This window comes from Larimichthys crocea, chromosome XII (genome assembly GCF_000972845.2).
Source record: "Larimichthys crocea isolate SSNF chromosome XII, L_crocea_2.0, whole genome shotgun sequence".
Classification (NCBI taxonomy): Eukaryota; Metazoa; Chordata; class Actinopteri; family Sciaenidae; genus Larimichthys; species Larimichthys crocea.
The window spans coordinates 20,071,234-20,089,374 of record NC_040022.1 but is presented as its reverse complement, the minus strand read 5'-3'; the positions used below and the strand labels follow the sequence as shown (position 1 = coordinate 20,089,374).

At 43.4% G+C, this 18,141-nt stretch overlaps 1 protein-coding gene across 3 annotated transcripts in view; it reads right to left on the bottom strand.

The window, feature by feature from the left end:
* The window catches only part of ap2a1 (adaptor related protein complex 2 subunit alpha 1), a 26,819-nt gene extending 9,560 nt beyond the window's left edge, over positions 1-17,259 (bottom strand). Inside the window, exons 1-13 of one of the 3 annotated variants that reach the window (XM_010754257.3) lie at positions 16,429-17,259; positions 12,238-12,449; positions 10,196-10,389; positions 9,922-10,051; positions 9,675-9,776; positions 8,788-9,047; positions 7,947-8,115; positions 7,588-7,725; positions 7,151-7,333; positions 2,281-2,378; positions 1,970-2,201; positions 1,582-1,770; positions 1,317-1,471 (exon numbers count right to left, since the gene is read on the bottom strand). In XM_010754257.3, coding sequence (XP_010752559.1) covers positions 1,317-1,471; positions 1,582-1,770; positions 1,970-2,201; positions 2,281-2,378; positions 7,151-7,333; positions 7,588-7,725; positions 7,947-8,115; positions 8,788-9,047; positions 9,675-9,776; positions 9,922-10,051; positions 10,196-10,389; positions 12,238-12,449; positions 16,429-16,495 — 2,129 coding nt within the window. In that variant the 5' untranslated portion in view covers positions 16,496-17,259. The remainder of the gene's footprint in view (positions 1-1,316; positions 1,472-1,581; positions 1,771-1,969; positions 2,202-2,280; positions 2,379-7,150; positions 7,334-7,587; positions 7,726-7,946; positions 8,116-8,787; positions 9,048-9,674; positions 9,777-9,921; positions 10,052-10,195; positions 10,390-12,237; positions 12,450-16,428) is intronic. The other 2 variants (XM_010754258.3, XM_010754259.3) reach the window with 2 other exon arrangements.
* Between the last annotated feature and the right edge of the window lie 882 nt (positions 17,260-18,141).

The window sequence follows — 18,141 nt, the reverse complement described above, 5'->3', positions numbered from 1 at the left end:
TATATGTAGTAAACACACAGGCCTCGTAAACACACAGGCCATCTGCATGACAAATGATTCATTTACCCCTCCGTCTAGTGTATAACAGTGGACAAAAACACACACTGTATGTGTGATGTCACGATGACTATAGTCATGTTTTATACAGTCTTACAAATGACTTGCTCTATGACGCTGCCTGCCTCGCTCTACATCACACAACTGTCTGTAAAAACAGAGGGACGGTTGCTGTTGTTTTTAATTTCCTCTTTTAGGCTTTTCCGAACACGAGACAGCCAGTATGATACACACCACTGTTTGTTTGAATTCTTGTTCTCTGAAGTTAGTCCCTACCACCTCCTTCCTGATGACATCATGCTGGTTATAAAAGAGCAAAATCTTTGATTGCAGCTAAACAATGGAACAGAATATCATTAGGCTTCATGAGTCATGACCAAGAGGACAGCTGAGAACAGGCATTATCACACTTTCCTGTGCAATGTTGGAATGCTGGTGCTGATGCTAAATTCTGATTGGATTGTGGGATTCTGTGAATTGGAGCATATTGAGTAGCAGAGGGAGAACTCTCTCTGCTATGTTGAGTTTCCAGTCTGAGTCTAGCTGCACTGAGCCGCTTTTCTGTCTGAAAATGTTCAAAGACTGAACCTGATGGGACGTCACATGCAGTTGTGGCGGCTGCTTGCTGTTCCCTGACACTGCCTTGTCAATATCACAGTATTTCATTATTGTGGTTAACCACAATAACAGCCCTATATCTGACTACCAATGTCTCCAGGTTGACAGGTCCAAATAACAGAAAGATAGAGCAAAGAAAGACAGAGCCAGCACAGACACATTACAGCTAGTTTGCACAGTAGTCTAACAGCACAAACACATTACGAACACCACAACTATTCACAATAAAAAGTTTAAGATGGAAAACACCACTACATGCTGTCCAATTCAAGGAATTTTCCCATTAAGCAACAACAGTTTTGCCCAGTCCAGTATGAGAGGCTCTGTTTGCCTGGAGTGATCCCATCATGTCCTGTATCAGAAAATGAACAGCCCCCCCTCAGGTAGACACTACACCACTTCAAATGAAATACAGAAAAAGATCTCCTAAAGTCAGGACATAAGCAGGGTGTGAAATGATGCCGTGTTCAACATATCTGAATGCACTTTCCCTGGGGACACATTCAGTAATCTTGAATCATAACACAGCGATTTCTGCACTACTCTGAACTGCATTAACAGCACGCTTTATTGCAGCCACTCATACTGGACTTTGACTTCTGGTTGATTCTACATCTGCTCATCAAGAGATGACCTTTCACCTTAGGAAGCCGTCGTCATTCACAGCAGCAGATGGTGCGGCAGGCCCTGCCTCAGAAAACACATCCACCAATAGGCTGCCAGCGTTGGCTGGGGCAGCACCAATGGGGGCAGCAGAACGAATCCCGAGGAGGTCTGCTGATGGTGATGGGGTTGACTGGAAAACAAAGGAAACTTGTATATGTATTACTGTTGTCACACCATGCATGAAGGCAGCTAAAAGCAACCCAACAATTCAGTTTCTTTTTGAATAAAGAGTCTGCTAACAGCGTTGGAGGCAGCCATGGCTGCTGTGTCTGGCCCTCGGTCACCCCCTCCATTCAACTCGCCACCCTCTCTCTTGTTGTCTTCCAGCTCTGTCACAGAAACAGCACCAGGCCCCTTCTTCTTCTTCAACTTAGCCAGGATTGATGACTCCCTCTCTGGGAAAGGAGGCATCTCCTCCAGGACAGTGGCCTGAGGGAGAGAGAGGACAATCATGCCATGGGTTTGGATAGAAGGAGCTGCCAAGCTCTGACAGCAAGAATAGGACTCAATGGCTGTGACAGTGTAACAGAGGTGTATAACATGTTAACCGGTGCTCCCTGCAAATGTCTTTTTTTCTCATTAATTACTGGACCTGACCTGAGTTGACTTTTTTAAAATCAAAACTAACCAGGACGTCGGTACTCGCGATAGAAGAAAGTTTCAGATACTCGACAGCACGTTGCTGCAGTTCCACATCTGAGTTGCGGATCTGGCTGTCGCAGCGCAGAACCTCTTGGATGGTGGCCTTAGTCTCTGGGAATAGGTTGATAAACTTGATGTAGGCTGACAGCAGCAGGGCACGGGTGGGCACGGAACACAGATGGAACTTGGAGTGCAGAAGGTTAAACTGAACCAGGGGGCTGAATGACAGGAAAACAAAGTCACCATTTATCATTTTGTCAGTCAACTTAGTGCCTTGGCAGCTGAAAGCCAACATACCTGGAGCGTGGGTCACCAGCAATAAGGTTACCAAACTCTCCCAGAATGTAGCCTCCAACCTTCACCATGTTTTCATGGCAAGCAGGAGCCTGCAAAGCCTGGAGAAGACAAGAATTTATTGTAGTGTTTTACAGTTACAGCAGCACTAAAGGCACATTGAATCTCTGAAGTTATATAATACATGCCACGATGAGCAGAAATCCTTTAACTAAGAGACAAGCACTTCACCGCTTAAGCATTCTTAATATATATTAATATATTGTAAATGATATTTTTTACACCTTCTAGTCAGCTGATTGATGGGTTGGAGTGTAAACTCGTCTGACCAAGTTCTCATCAGTCAGTCGAAAACTGGTGTTGCTTTAGTGACAGGACTGGAATAAAAACAATATTCTAATAAAATGTACTCAACAAGCGTGGTTCTGTTTTAATAATCATATGATTTTACCCCTGTTTTAACAACTTTGATCTCACCCAACCTGATGAAGAATAATAGTCCTAACTTACAAAATCTTCAGACAAATTGACACCATGTTAAAGAACCAGCACAATGTCACTACAACAGTGAGGACAGACGAGCTGAGTAGAGGTGGACTGCTTTCTTAATGAGGGTTAAATGTTTTACCTTACTAATGGACCACAACATTAGCAGCTGTCCATGACCCAACTGACCCAAGTGTTGTCATCTTTTATTGGGGGCCCAGCAGCGAAGGCAACCATTGTGTTTGTAGCTTTTCCTATTATTATATTATGAGGTACCGTTGGAATCCTTGGATCAGGACAAGTTCAACGAACCCTATGGTGTCAATTTGCATATTGGCACATATTGGATTTTCCACCATTTTGAATTTTATCAAAAACCTTCAAAAAGCATTTCAGGTCATGCAGATTGTTTGATTTCCACAAGACTTGACACACAGAATCTTTAGACCAAGCCACACAAAAGTCATCATGTGGACTGTGGCTGCTGCTGTGATCCTGCATGACGTCCACTACGCATTATTACTGTCATTATTACTACCATATCTGTTACTGTAATCATTTTTATCATTCATTGTGATTCATTGTCATTTTATCAGTTATTGTAATTGTACAATATGTTTGTGTTAATTTGTCCTGTACACGTGACATCCATTGCACGTCTGTCCGTCCTGGGAGAGGGATCCCTCCTCTGTGGCTCTTCCTGAGGTTTCTTCCACATTTTTCCCTGTTAAAAGGGTTTTTTGTGGGCAAGTTTTTCCTCACTCGAACCGAGGGTCTAAGGACAGAGGGTGTCACTCCCTGTACAGATTGTAAAGCCCTCTGAGGCAAATGTACTTTGTGACTTTGGGCTATACAAATAAAATTGATTTGATTTGATTTGGATTTAATTTCCGTTTGCCCGTAGCAGCCAATCAAAATCAGCGGCGATGCCGCCATTCAGGTAGTGAGGCCATATCTCGGCAACAGTTGATGTTTTGTCTTCAAACTTCTAACAGACTCATGACCACTTCTTTGAGAGGCCCAAGAACTTTGGTGACCTTTGACCTTTAGGGGGCACTATAATTAGCAAAATTGCATTTTTGCTCATATTTCTTTGGACTTTAACCATGATTCCAGTGTTTACTGACATTCTCAGCCATCCCAGTACATTTGCTAAAGGACTGTCTAATACATGCATAGAGATTTGGCAGCCATTTTAATTTTGTCAAAAACACGCTTATGATTACAGAGGGCACACACTTTGTCCAATTTACATGAAACTTGATAGATATGGTCTTCAGACCATGGCTGGCTCAAGGTTGAAGTTTCATGTCTGAACTTCAAACTCTTTTGCCGTAACAGCCAATCCAAATCGGCAGCAAAGCTGCCAAACAAGAAGTCGACACAAAACTTGGTGTATGGACTCATGACTCCTTCCTGAGTAGGCATAGGCTTGCCTGTTATGCTGCTATGCTGCTAGGCCCCCCACCGTTGATGCAGCTATCTTTGTGTTTTAGTGTTACTTGTGACTTGACTTTAGCTTTGGACCTGGTTATAATATTGACAGAAAAGACAAACTGTCAAAGTTAAGCCTCATTTAAGGTCAAATAAATGTTAATACAGTGGTCCCTCGTTTATTGCGGGGGATACGTTCTAAAAATAACCCGCAAAAAACGAAATCCGCTAAGTAAGTTTTACAAGTATTATACATGTTTTAAGGCCGTAAAACCCCTAACCACACACTTTTATACACCTTTTTACACGCATTTTGTACAGTACTCCCTTAGTTAATCAGGACGCAGAACACATGTGTGGTTCTCCCTTAGCCAATTTAGTACGCAGAACACAATGCACGTTCATACTGTACACTATGCTGTAAAAAAAAAGCATGCAAAATTACACTGAAAAAAATCTGCGAAACAGCGAGTCCGCGAAAAGTGAACCGCGTTATAGCGAGGGACGACTGTACTTACTTGTAAGGACTTGATAGATATGGTTTAGGTAAGGTAATAATAAAATCCAATGAATCCAGCTCTAAGCATTACAATGAAAACCTATTGAACAAGTAGGACATGAACCAATCCAGCAGCACATCATTATTTTAACTGATGCCATCACCTTCAGACAGCTGATTAAAACAATATGGCCCACTGTGCTTAAGGCTGAGCTGAGGTCAAAGACAATTATGGCTAATGTTGGATGTCAATGGTAACCTTGAGCACTCTCAGTGCTCTTTGTCAAGGAGCATTCATATTTATTTATGAGACTAAAATCTTTGATATAAATGGCTGCTCAGGGATGGATATAAAATGACTGAAAAAAGAGAGATGAGAGGTGAAGAGGTAAACAGTAGCATATTTAAAACACTATTGGAGAAGTTAATAATGGCTAAAATAAATGGACCAACTGTCTGAAATACAGCTTCTTTAAATGGTCAGGTAATATCAATGTAACTTAATTAACTATTAAAACCAAAAACGAATGCAGTCAGCACACACTGTCATATACATCCAGTTCATGATAACATATGACAATTTCTGGAAGAATGGCAGGTTACGGTCCTCATTATTTTTATTCTTATATTCTTGTCTCGTCTTCTCCCGCTTATCCGTTTGAGTCGGGTCGTGGGGGCAGCAGCTTTAGCAGGGTGGCCCAGACTTCCCTCTCCCCGGCCACTTCGTCCAGCTCATTTCGGGCCGCTTGTATTCGCAATCTTATTCTTACGGTCACTACCTAAAGCTCGTGACCTTAGGTGAGGGTAGGAACGTAGATCGACTGGTAAAACGAGAGCTTCGCCTTTCGGCTCAGCTCCTTCTTCACCACAACGGACCAGTGCAGAGTCCGCATCACTGCAGAAGCCGCTCGACAATGGAGGAACGGAACAAGGTCCACTCGGACTCAATGTCCCCCGCCTTCCCCGGGACGTGAGTGAAGCTTTCCCGGAGGTGGGAGTTGAAGCTCCGCCCCTCTCTTCACCCGAGTGTCCAAAACATGTGGCTGCAAGTCCGACGACACAACCACAAAGTCAATCATCGAACTGCGACCGAGGGTGTCCTGGTGCCAAGTGCACATATAGACACCCTTATGCTTGAACATGGTGTTCGTTATGGACAGTCCATGACGAACACAGAAGTCCAATAACAGAACACCGCTCGGGATCAAATCAGGGGGGCCATTCCTCCCAATCACGCCCCTCCAGGTCTCACTGTCGGTGCCCATGTGAGCATTGATGTCCCCCAGGAGGACGAGGGAGTCCCCAGAGGGAGTGCTCTCCAGCACCCCCTCCACTCTGAACTGCCATTCAGTGCATAGGCACAGACGACAGTCAGGACCCATCCCCCCACCTGAAGGCGAAGGGAGGCTACCCTCTCGTCCACCGGGGTGAACCCCAACATACAGGCGCCAAGCCGGGGGGAAACAAGCATTCCCACCCCCGCTCTGCGCCTCTCGCCGGGGGCAACTCCAGAGTGGTAGTGCGTCCAACCCCTCTCAAGGAAACTGGTTCCGGAGCCCACACTGTGCGTCGAGACGAGCCAGACTATATCTAGCCGGTACCTCTCAACCTTGCGCACCAGCTCAGGCTCCTTCCTCGCCAGAGAGGTGACGTTCCACGTCCCCAGAGCCAGCTTCTGCAACTGGGGGTCGTACTGCCAGGGTCCCCGCCTCCAACTGCCGCCCAACTCTCTTTGCAACTGCCCCCTGAGACCCTTCCCATGGGTGGTGGGCCCATGGGAAGGGGGGGCCCATGTCACCCTTTCGGGCTGTGCCCAGCCAGGCCCCATGGGTGAAGATCCGACCACCAGGCACTCGCCAATGAGCCCCACCCCCAGGCCTGGCTCCAGGGGGGGCCCCGGTGACCCACATCCGGGCAAGGGAGACCTGACTCCATAGATTTCCATATTCATCAGGGGGAATTCTTATATTTTTTTCTTAAAAACATTTTCTCTCAAAGTTGGTATTATTGTATTTTTCTTTTTGATTACTCTTCCTTATTCCCAGACATCATCATCGTCATCATCATTATCATTATCATTATTATTATTATAGCAACATTTGCTGCATTGCTGTCAATTGTAATGGAACTGAGCATTTCCTTATGTCTGTGGGTAAATGTGGTGTATGTACATGCACTTAGATCCCACGCCTTCTCAGTTATACTCCAACAGCTTATTAATGTGGAGGACGATTTTCTCTCACTGTATTGTACAATCTAGATTACATAAGAAGCAGCTGGAGATTTGTTGTTTGTGTTTATGTTGGAAAATGTAATAAAGATATTATTTTAAAAAACATATCTACGTATATACACTACCACCATTTTGGTCAGTACTAAAAAGTATTGTGGTTTGATAACCATTCTATCAGTCTCAATCAATGTGTGTCCCTCTTTGACATTTTCATGTAGTACCTCAAAGACTGTCTTGGCAGCGTAGCCCTGCACATCGTCTCGGTTGATGACGATCTGGATGACACGATACCACACCTCTTCGCTGACATAGTCACCAGCAATGCGAATGAGGTTGAGAATAGTGTCCACATACCAGGAGTAATCGACGGCATACTTCTCTGCAAGTATGGCCACTTTTAGCACCTGAAAGAAGACGACATCGGTTGGTATGTACATATTGGAAAATTATCTGAAATAAATCTGATTTGATTGATTTGGGACACTGCTGCCATTTGCATTAACTTTAATGCACCACATCAATGCAATATGCAGCTGATGAAAACAAGCCATCTTCACCAGTTCTCACTTGACAGAAAGGAGGAAAGGAATCTAGTCACAAAAAAATGTGGAAAAAAAGAATATATAGCATGGCTCCAAATATTTCTTGGCACACCCACCATCTCCTCTCTGATGGAGTAGTCTGCTGTCTCAAGATAGCTGAGCATCTCGGCTACGATCTGCTTGGCATTGCTGCGATCACACATGGCATACAGCAGATCCGCTGCCCTCTGTCGAACACTCACATCCCTCTCAGTCTGCAGAGACACAGAAAGACAAACAGTAGCAAAGTGCAGAACTATGTGAGGATTGTCATGTGCTGCTGACCAGTTTGGGCCCTTTTAGACAAAATGACAACAGGACCACTTGCAATTGCTTGTGCTGCAGTACCAGTACTGAACAACTGAAACAATCAAAACATTGCTTAAGCCTAATGTTTGCTGAGTGACCATCATTAGTTCAAAGTGTGAGGTACCACCTTGAGGGCGTTGATCACGGTCTCGATGTGTGTCTTGACGGCTTCATGGGAAAATTCGGAGCTGGCCAGAGTACACATACTTTCCAGAGCCAGGTAGCGCAGGTTAGTCTCTCTGTGCTGCAGGAACTGGCCCAGTTGGTTACAGGCTCGCACCAGCAGGTTTGGCTCACTGCAGAACAGAAAGCAAAGCTTACTTCTAGAATAGCCTGGTGGTTAGTATCTGCAGAACTTCTATTTCTACGCATTAGCCCAACTGCACTGCAGATAAGCTATTTGGATCACACAGCCTGGAGCCCGCACCATCTTTTGAAACATGAAGTTTCCATTCAGACTGATCTCACAACTTTGTGACCCAAACAGCTGATCTGTGGTGTGATACAGTGTGCCACGCAGCTTATGCGAAGGAAAACAATTCTACAGTTAGTGCCAAGGAAAAGGGCCGTCTGACATTCTTAATACAACCTAAACAGATTTTTTTAGGCTCTTCTTTTCTTGTAGCTAAAACTGTCTGACTCTGTCCACAACAGTGCTTTTCTCTGCTTCTGTGCTGATCCTTCTGTCTGCTTCTCCAAACTGAAGGCATGCTGACCACCATCCTCTGCAGGTAACACACTGACTATGGATAAGTACGTCATAAAACACACTTTGAAAAAGTCAAAATTATCCCTTTAAGACTGTCCTGCAATAATCTAACTGTGAATATGCATGTGTTAAACCCACAATAACCCACCATAGACATAATCACATAACAATTAATATCTTATTGAAATATTTACATCCACTGAAAGCGGTTACCCTGCTCACTTCATGGATTATATTATGTTGTGAGATTGATGCTCACCTGTCATAGTGGATGATAAGTGAGATAGCCTCAAACAGGATAGCATTCTTGGCATTGGAGTGCTGCACCTTCTTGGATTTTGGTGGCTCCTGGGCCTTATTGAGGATGGTTTCCAGACATTCTACCAGACGGCCCTTGACAGCGCCATCTTCTGGTGGAGGGTAGCACTGCAGCAGGCGCAGAAGCTTGCAGGAGAGCCACGGTGCTGGGACAAAGTAGTAGGTGTAATCCTGAAGGTCAGTGGAGGCCGACGACACAATCTGAAGAACCAACACAATTCTTTTTAGGACTTATGGCGACTCAAAAGTGAACCTGAACAAGATGAACAGTGTGTACAGCACAGATCCTGAACCTGCTTTGCCTGGGGGCCACTTTTGCCAAATGACAGGATCAGACAGCGATTCACAAACCGAATGTGATTCACAGTTTTGATGATAATGTCCATCATGTTTTAATTTTACTGGACAATTTTGCATAGAACAGTCTCATGAATGGACTGATTTGACAGTCAGGAGTTCTGCCATGAGATGCCTCTCGTCCTATCAACCCATCAGCAGCAATTGTTGCAGGTGTCATTTTGTAGATGTTGCACTTCAGTGTTTGTTGGAATGTTAGCAACCTTACAATTGTCTTTTTGCTAATAAAGAAGAATGATGAAACTGCAGTATTAGAGCCATGTAAGCGTGGTTTCAAGTGTTTTGCAGACTGTCTTTAATTGGCTTAGAAATAAATGTACTTGTATCACAACATCTTTTATGGCCCACACTAACAAGGTTCATCAATCAACTGTTTATCCACCTGGGAAGCCCACCTTTGATAAATGACAATGCTGTTTTCACACACACTCAATCACTCATTCACTCACTCACACACACACAAACACAGACCCTGCTGAGTCGAGAAACAGCCAGGGAAACACAGGTCTTGAACTCATCTGGATTCTTCTGGCTCAGACAAGTGATGAGAGAGATGGCTGCTGTCACCACACCCTAAAGACAGAAACACACACACAACAAGATAATTAATAATCTAACTCATATACATATATACTAGTCTTTTTAATACAAATCATTGAATCTCTGACAACTCTACATGCAGGTACAACAAGGCGTCAACATGTAACTACATTCTCACCATGTGTTGGTCGTTGAGCAGGTGCACCACACGTGACGTCCACTCGCCCATCAACACCAAGTCAGGAGAGGTCTTATAGAGGCGCAGCAGACACAGGGCAGCTGACTGTTTCACACTGTCCATCGTATCACTGTGGACAATCACATTCACGTTACAAACAGTTAAGTGAAGTCATGCAGTGTAAATGTTTTGACATGTTTTTGGCTTCATCGTGCACAGCAGAACATAATAAAAGGACAGATAAGGAAGATTGTTATGCACTTCACTCACTCACCCAGCAACCAGAATCCGAGGGATCTCGCTGGCAAAGGCTTCAGCCATCTCACGGCTTCCCACATTCGCAATACAGTGAAGCGCCAGGCACATGAAGGTGGGGTTGCGGCTGGACAGGTCGTTCTTGATGGCATTGTTGATCAGACGGATCAACTCACTGTTGCTGTTTACCAGCACTGAAATGAACAGGTAGCCCTGCAGTGACAGACATGAAAAGAGGTCACCAATGTACAAGACAAACATATAATGTACAGTGAGTATGTCATGTCACAATATTTATGATAATAAAAACAACCAGTGTCCAGTTGACGCCCATCATGCTAAAACGTATGCAGTCTAATGCAACAGTTTAGTAATAAAGCCAACCTTCATAAAGGTTCTGATGTTCTTGGTGAAATTGCATTGTTAACTTAAAATACTGATTTTGGTAACTGGACTGTTGAACTGTACTGACTGCAGTATATAGAGGGCTGTTGTATAGTTTACAGTCATTGACATAAATGGGTCAGGTTCCAGAATTGGCCAAATCAAGCCCCTATCACGGCAGTCTTGACATCGTGAACCTATGCTGACTCGATGAAGCGAAGGTAAGAGCTAATTCCACATCAACCAGAAGGTGGGACCAAAAACATCAGTATTTTTTCAGCCTGCAGAGTCATTAAGCATAAAGTATGCTGTTGAGATTAACTGTTTTTGTTTTGTTATTTGGTACAGCAATCATACAGATCCAGAAAGTCAGAGCTTTGATAGAACTACCTAAATTCAGTTATTGAAAGAACAACAGTCAATGTGAAATAATCCATCATTTTTGTCCCATGAGCAGTTCTGTTGTTTTGTCACTTGAAATAGAGATCCTGACTCAACATTTTTCTGCTTACTCAACATTTACTTTTCCTGAAAAAACGGCTCACCATACAGAATCAGGAAATAGTGGCAGAGGCTGAGGAATATGTTCCGCTTTAACATTCAGAGCAAACTTTCACCATTTTGGTCAATGTGTGACATTGTATCTTCATGTGTCAGTATAAAACAATACTGTCTACTAGCTGATATGCAGCAGGGATGTGATTGTGGCCGGCATGTGGATGGTAAAACACAGGTCATTGATCTCTAGTTCTGTCAACAAAGGCAGACGGTCAAACTTTGACTGTGGTGTGCTTCAATAGAGCAGGAGTAGCTTTGAGTACTGACTGAAATTATTCAGTCACATTGATTCACATGGCAGGCTGTTTATTTTCAACATTACCACACTACAAAACTGGCCATGATGGAAACGTGATGCAGCAGTGTGACATGCCTCTGCTCTAATGAATGTTAGCAAAGTCGGCTAAACTCCTTTTGGACCAGACATGGCACAACCTCACAGTGTCAGCCACCAACCATGACAGACACTGTTGTGTTCTACTTATTTCTCTGACTGTGTGGAGATCCCATCACACTATATGAACATGATCATTACAATATCAGTCTTACAGGTAAAACATCTGACATGTAGGTTGTAAGCTGTCCATTTTCCTCAGAGCTCAACTCCACTCTGAACATAAGAGAAAAGAAAGAAGCATGTTCACTGAAGTTGTCAAAATTTTATACTAAATTTGGAAACAGACAAAATCTGTTAAGTAAAGTTAAGAAATGTATAGCAGGGGTTGGTGTCAGGGTGGAAGGTGTAGTAACGTTAATGTCAGAAAAAAAAACATTAGGAAATATAACACCTGAATTAGTTCATTCATTTCGTCAATATATGTTGTTTATGTATTAGTCTGGTAAAGTCTTGTAAGAAATATAGTGCCACTGGCAGACAGACTGGCATAATGAATGTGAGGCAATCTAAACACAGAGGGTATCATTATTCTACAGCTATTACACTGTGCAATCAACTATTATTTTCTAATCAGAAGTTAAAGTTAAAAAAAAAAAATCTAATCCTAAACTGGCCTCTCAGTCATGTTGGAAAATTCAGTTTCAAGTATAGTCAAATCAAACACACACACACACACACACACACACACACACACACACACAGAAAAGCAGTGGAAGACTTACGATCTGTTTCTCTGTGTACTTGTTGGAGCTCAGCAAGTTGACTGCCTCCATGTGTCCAAAGTCAATGTCATGGCCAAGGAGGAAGATGAAGAGCAGCTTGCAGACATACTTTTTCTTGCTGTAACCATCCAGAGCCTTGTCGCCTTTAAACTTGGAGCGAATGTTGGCCAGCTCTTTATTGATGCGCTTTATCTCTGCTTCCTTGCTCTTACCTGATAAGAAAGGAAGTGTTACAGTGCAGGAATTTAAAATATGGACATGATGGACCTGACTATAGAATGACTTCATATTTTGCAGTGTCACAAAAGCCACATGTTTCTTTACAGCTTCAGATTCAATGAGTGTATTCGAATATGTAAAAAGGTGCAAGTGAGTTCAGATTTCTCTGGCTGCAGATCAAATGAACTGGAGCTGATTAATATTCATATAAATGTATATTTCCTCAGTGTTATCATATCCAGTCTTCAGCTATACACAATGGATGATTACAGGACTAACCTGTATTTACAGTGCTTACAGTCACCTGCGTTTACCCAACAACTTCTACGTATCAACTGCTCTTTAGAGCCAAGCACATAAATGATATATCAGGCTCAATATGACTGTATATTAACAAGTACCATACAGTCTGTAGGATTCTTTTGCCCCGTCTCCCCAAATGTCAAAGCAGATGTCGAGGTTTCCAACTTCTATCAGAGAATGAAGCGTCCAGTCACCATGACAACAAACTGCAGGAACATCAGTCAGGCAAACCTGTTCTCTGCTCTGAGTTTGATGTCAGCAGATAACAGTGACATTAGGTCGATGTGCTAGCTATATTCTGCATGAATCTGGACACATTCATGTTCCATTACTTTACTACATTTTTCTTGCTCTTTTCATGGATCATGGTTCTGCCTGCTGCTCCTGTGGTCCTGCTTGATAATATTATTGATATTATTATTATCATTAGTAGGCAAATGTACTAGGGCTGGTAACATTCCCCAGAAATTGAATTCGAATATTAGTCTTAAAAAATGGTCCGAATATCGAATATATTCGAATATTCTTAATTAATTAATTAATTAATTAATTATTTCCCCCCCCGCGGAGAATAGGACTTGTAACAGTATTGTAACAGTACCCCGTTATATCCAACAGAGGGCGTTGCACTGCCAAATGTCAAGAAAAACGACCAGTGGTAGTCAAACGCTGATTTATTTTCGGTCTTCAAACTAAATCCAAGCGTCATGTTCAACATGTTACATTTAGTGTAACTTCAGTGTAATTTATGCAAAACTGTACTGCTCATCGGGATCACTGGTGTGTAGCCTGCTCTTCATTGAGGTGGGGAGCGGGATGGGGTGCTTCCTTGTTGTGTCACGTGACTGCAGATAGCTAGCCTACAGGTCAGTAAGGGACGCACCATGGGACACAACGGAGGAGAATCAATGCGCGCGCTGCCCTGAGCAAATAGTAAATATTCGAATATTCATTTTTACGTTCGAATATACATATTTTTATCATATTCGAAATTCGAATATTAGTTTACCAGTCCTAAAATGTACTGCTGTTATAGTTGTGATGTTACAATGCCCTCAGTCTCTCTGGCCGTCCAACATATTTGTCAACTCTCAGACATTTTTGCCGTATCATTTTAAAGTGTGTTTTTCGGGTATTTTTTAAAATAGATTTTTAAGACATCTATTTCATAAATATCATGAAAATGATTACATTGAATTGAGACTCCAATGTTCCAGTAAATACAAACACAACACACACACACACACACACACACACACACACACTGTGTAGCCATTTTTGACTCCGACTGTCAGGTTCTCAGCTGTGGTGGGCCTGATCACTGTAAACAATGAAAAGGTCTATCTGAAGGAAGCAGCTATCCTGACTCACTGGTGTCAACACAAAAACCTCCTCCTGAACGTCAGCAAGACTGTGATCATGGTGGATTTTGGGGGAGGAATGAAGTCCTCAATATCCCTGAGAATAGACAGGTCCTCAGCAGACAGAGTAGACATTACCAGGGGCCTGACCTTTGTGCTGTGGTGAGAAAGGCAGGGCAGAGCCTCTGATGTTTGAGGAGTATATACTTGTGCAGCACTGAGCATATGCTGACAGGGAACATCACCATCTGGTACAGAAACAGCACAGAACAAGACCACAAGGCCCTGCAACCACTGCTTCATGCGGCTGAATGTACAATAGGTGGTGCTCTACTGCATAAAGACGTCGCAAAAATAAGACTAGACTAGGTGAACCTTTCCAGATACAAGAAGATGCTAAACGAGGACACTGCTTCTTTTCTCACTTATTAGCCTTATTTTTGGTTTATTTAGTTCCATTCAGATGACTTCTTATTTATTTAATCACATTACATTCATAGTAACCATTATTAATTAAACTATAATACTATTAGGGGTGGGCGATATATCGAATATACTCGATATATCGCGGCTTGTTCTACGTGAGATGTATTAAATGACTATATCGCGACCATCGAGTACTTGTCACGTAAATGTTTTAAGCCGTCGGCCTTTAATTCCCCGGAGTTTTGCCTGTGTCACTCACTCCTGGTGCTCCTCACAGCACGCAGCACACTTCCCCGCCCACCCAGAAAAATCCCCATGCGCGCATGCGTACGTTTTGTATTAAGCGAGGAGAGACAAGGCCCACTCACGCCGGAGGGCCGCGCCGCGGTCACCGGAGCAGATCGCTGCTCGTCTAGTCAATGAGAGCACTCACACAGGGCGCGCCTCAGCAGACCATAGGCTCTCCGTGCCACGGCGCGAGTTTTCCGTAGCATTTCTATTTTTGACGCGAGCCGCTGCTAAACCTCATAAATTTCAAGAGAGCAGATCGCACCAGACAGGAAATCCGACACAGAATCAACGTAATAAACTTCCGCCCCCTTTCAAAATAAAATACAATACGCAGTTCATGTAGCTTATCACAACTTCACATCAACGTTAGGTCATGACCGGTGGCACCAGGTGATCAAAGATCGATCAAAGGGTCTCAACATGGACGATGAGAGACTAATTGTTGAAGTGGAACATCACACAATCATTTATGACACAACAGATGCTTTTTATAATCTCCTCCACGTTGGAGAAGCAAAGTCAGCTGTTTGTTGTTGTATTCTTTATACACAGTTTATCGGAGGATTATCGCGTGAATACGGCGGCTCGCTGCGCTGCCAAGACGCGCCCGGTGTGAGTTGACGCAGGGCAAAGGACGCAGCCGTTACTAATCCAATAGAAGGGTCTACTTGAATCATCATACTGATGTTATTTTTTGCATCAAAGGGTTGAAATTAACATTCATAGTGATTTACAGGAGAAATAAAAATAGAGATATATATCGTGTATCGCGATATAGCTTAAAAATATCGAGATATTGGTTATAGGCCATATCGTGCAGCCCTAAATACTATTTTTATTTTGTTTTTTTTACAAAGATGACATCATTCATCATCATTTTTACATGGAACCCTTTTTCAATTCCATACATACATGTCCAAACTTATGTATAGATCTAGGTGTACTTCTACTTCAATCTGCCAGTAGTTTGAATCTTCAACTTTCTCACATTCCATTATAATAACTATAAATAACTCTATACAATTACTCACACCAGGATGCTGAAAATGTATGCAAAGTATGTTACCTAATGTTAGATATTTTTCATTGCACAGTGCCTTATGTAACTCATTGTTGCATTATGGCAGGGGGTTCAGGTCGAGGTCTTCCTGCCTGCAGGACCTCCGTGCTGTCATCTTAAAATAATGACATTAAGGCCGCTGTCAACTTTAAAACGAACTTCCTCTTTCTAGATCAGTGTAGACATCTGGATTTCCAATCCTGCCCAGATGTTTCTGCTCTCCGTTTGACTGAAATGACAGCATCTGAAAAACACAAGGCCCCGTCTTCTGCATGCAGCACAGCAGATCATTGGTACTGATAAAAGGCTCGTGTTACCGGCAGGCAGCATCTGAGTATGAACTGTGACATTACTGAGTAATTATCGGCCGGTAAAGGAGGCGATCAGCTCGGTACGCTTTGGTGCCCCCACGTCACTTTACTACAGCACGTAAAGGGTACAGCAAGCAGCAACTCCACTCATGTCCGATGCTAATGGCGTCAGATGAACGTTACACAAATGAGCAGGTCCAATGGAAAAAACGGCACTCACAGTTTCTGATGTCCGAGATGAAAACCGCTAATCCGCGCATTCCGTCTCCTTTCGACACCGCCGGCATGTTCGCAGCTTTCCGTCCTCACTCCGGCCTTATCCGTAGAATTGAACTGACGTCGGTCAGCTTCTCACACTGGACTGGACTGGACTGGAAGACGGCCAACTTGACGTTTGGTAGTAGCTAGCTTCTTCGCAGGTCTATCCGTCTACTCCAGCTCTATGATCGACTTCACAGTGTGCCTGTGCGGGGCGAGCTCCGATAGCATTCGCTAGATTAGCTGGATGTGGTGGATGAAGCAGCAGCAGCAGGAGAATTTCACGTTATCCCTGGTAACTGGCTCGTTTCCGCTGGCTATGGCGAGCTAACGTTATTTCATTCAATCCTTATCTAGCTAGGATTAGGAGCTCCGCGCGCACACCGACAATATTCACTAACCAAAGTTACAAACACCGACTGTTTGGATGTCCTTCTGGTAACTGCAGTCGGACGTGCTAATGAAAATAACCTTCGGGAGCAGAACGTTAAGTTACTTCGAGTCACGCACCGTAAAGCTAGCTTCACAGCTAGCTAGCTAGCTGGCTAGCAATATCGTTCAAACGCTGGAATACATCACCGGCTGACCGGAAACACTCAGCGGAGAGTCTTAACTGCCAAGCAGCGAGCTGAACGACGCCCTGTTCTGTCGAACACGCACTAAATGAGCGAAATAAGCTGTCCTGTATAATTGATGTCCGCTCTAATTCTCCAGCCTCCACTCCGCCGCTTGGATAAAGCTCGTGACAGAAGAGCCTACGACGTGACCGCGCGGCGTACTCGTGCACGCGTCCGTTCGTTTCCTTCGGCAGAGTGTGCGGCCCCGGCGGTGATTGGTCCAGCTCGCGGCGCTACATGTCGGTCAAAATGTACTTTGCTCCAAAGCACCTGCCCGGTATTGTATCCTCTATTTTTGGGAGATCCACGGTGGAGAGTAGCATCCAGGTGGGAGAAGCTTCCTCCAGCTTCGGCTTGGAGCTGCGTTTATTGGCCATTTCCTGTCGGGATGCATCATCACTGCCAGCGATTAGCTGCTGCAGCACTTTGTGCGTCCCTTTGACCTTATCACAAACACGCACAGTGTGTGCGCCTTGTCAGCTCTGACACTTTTGCATCATGACTGACTGAATTTTGTATGGATGTCTACCAAACTGGTCGATAAAGCCTTATCATCAACTGAAATAAATGAGCATTGTTTTCTTCTGCTGCTGTTGTTGTTGTATTGTGGCTTTACATGTATATGAGGCTGCTGTTGTGTTATGTGTAATACATGGGCAATTCATTATACTAAATGTTACATGATAGTGAATTTAAAAAAGCACATTTGATACCTCTGTACATGAAGTGATTTCACCTCCCAACCAGTGTGTGTATTTGGTGACTGGTGAATCAATAACCTCTGCAATCCTGAAAGGATGAGCAAGTATACGAGTATATAAGTAACATTTTTGCAGTTTTATAATTATGTTTTATTCTGACTCTGTATGTATTCATAAATCCCTAACTGACATTTTTAACAGTAATGTGATATGTGTTTTGTGAGGAAAGCTCTACACCCCTTAAAAAATATGTATACAGAAAATATTCTTTTTTTTTACTTTCCACATGAAAGAATCCTAGCACGAGATAAGCTACTAATTAAAAAATATATAAATTGTTCCATTTTAAAAAGATAA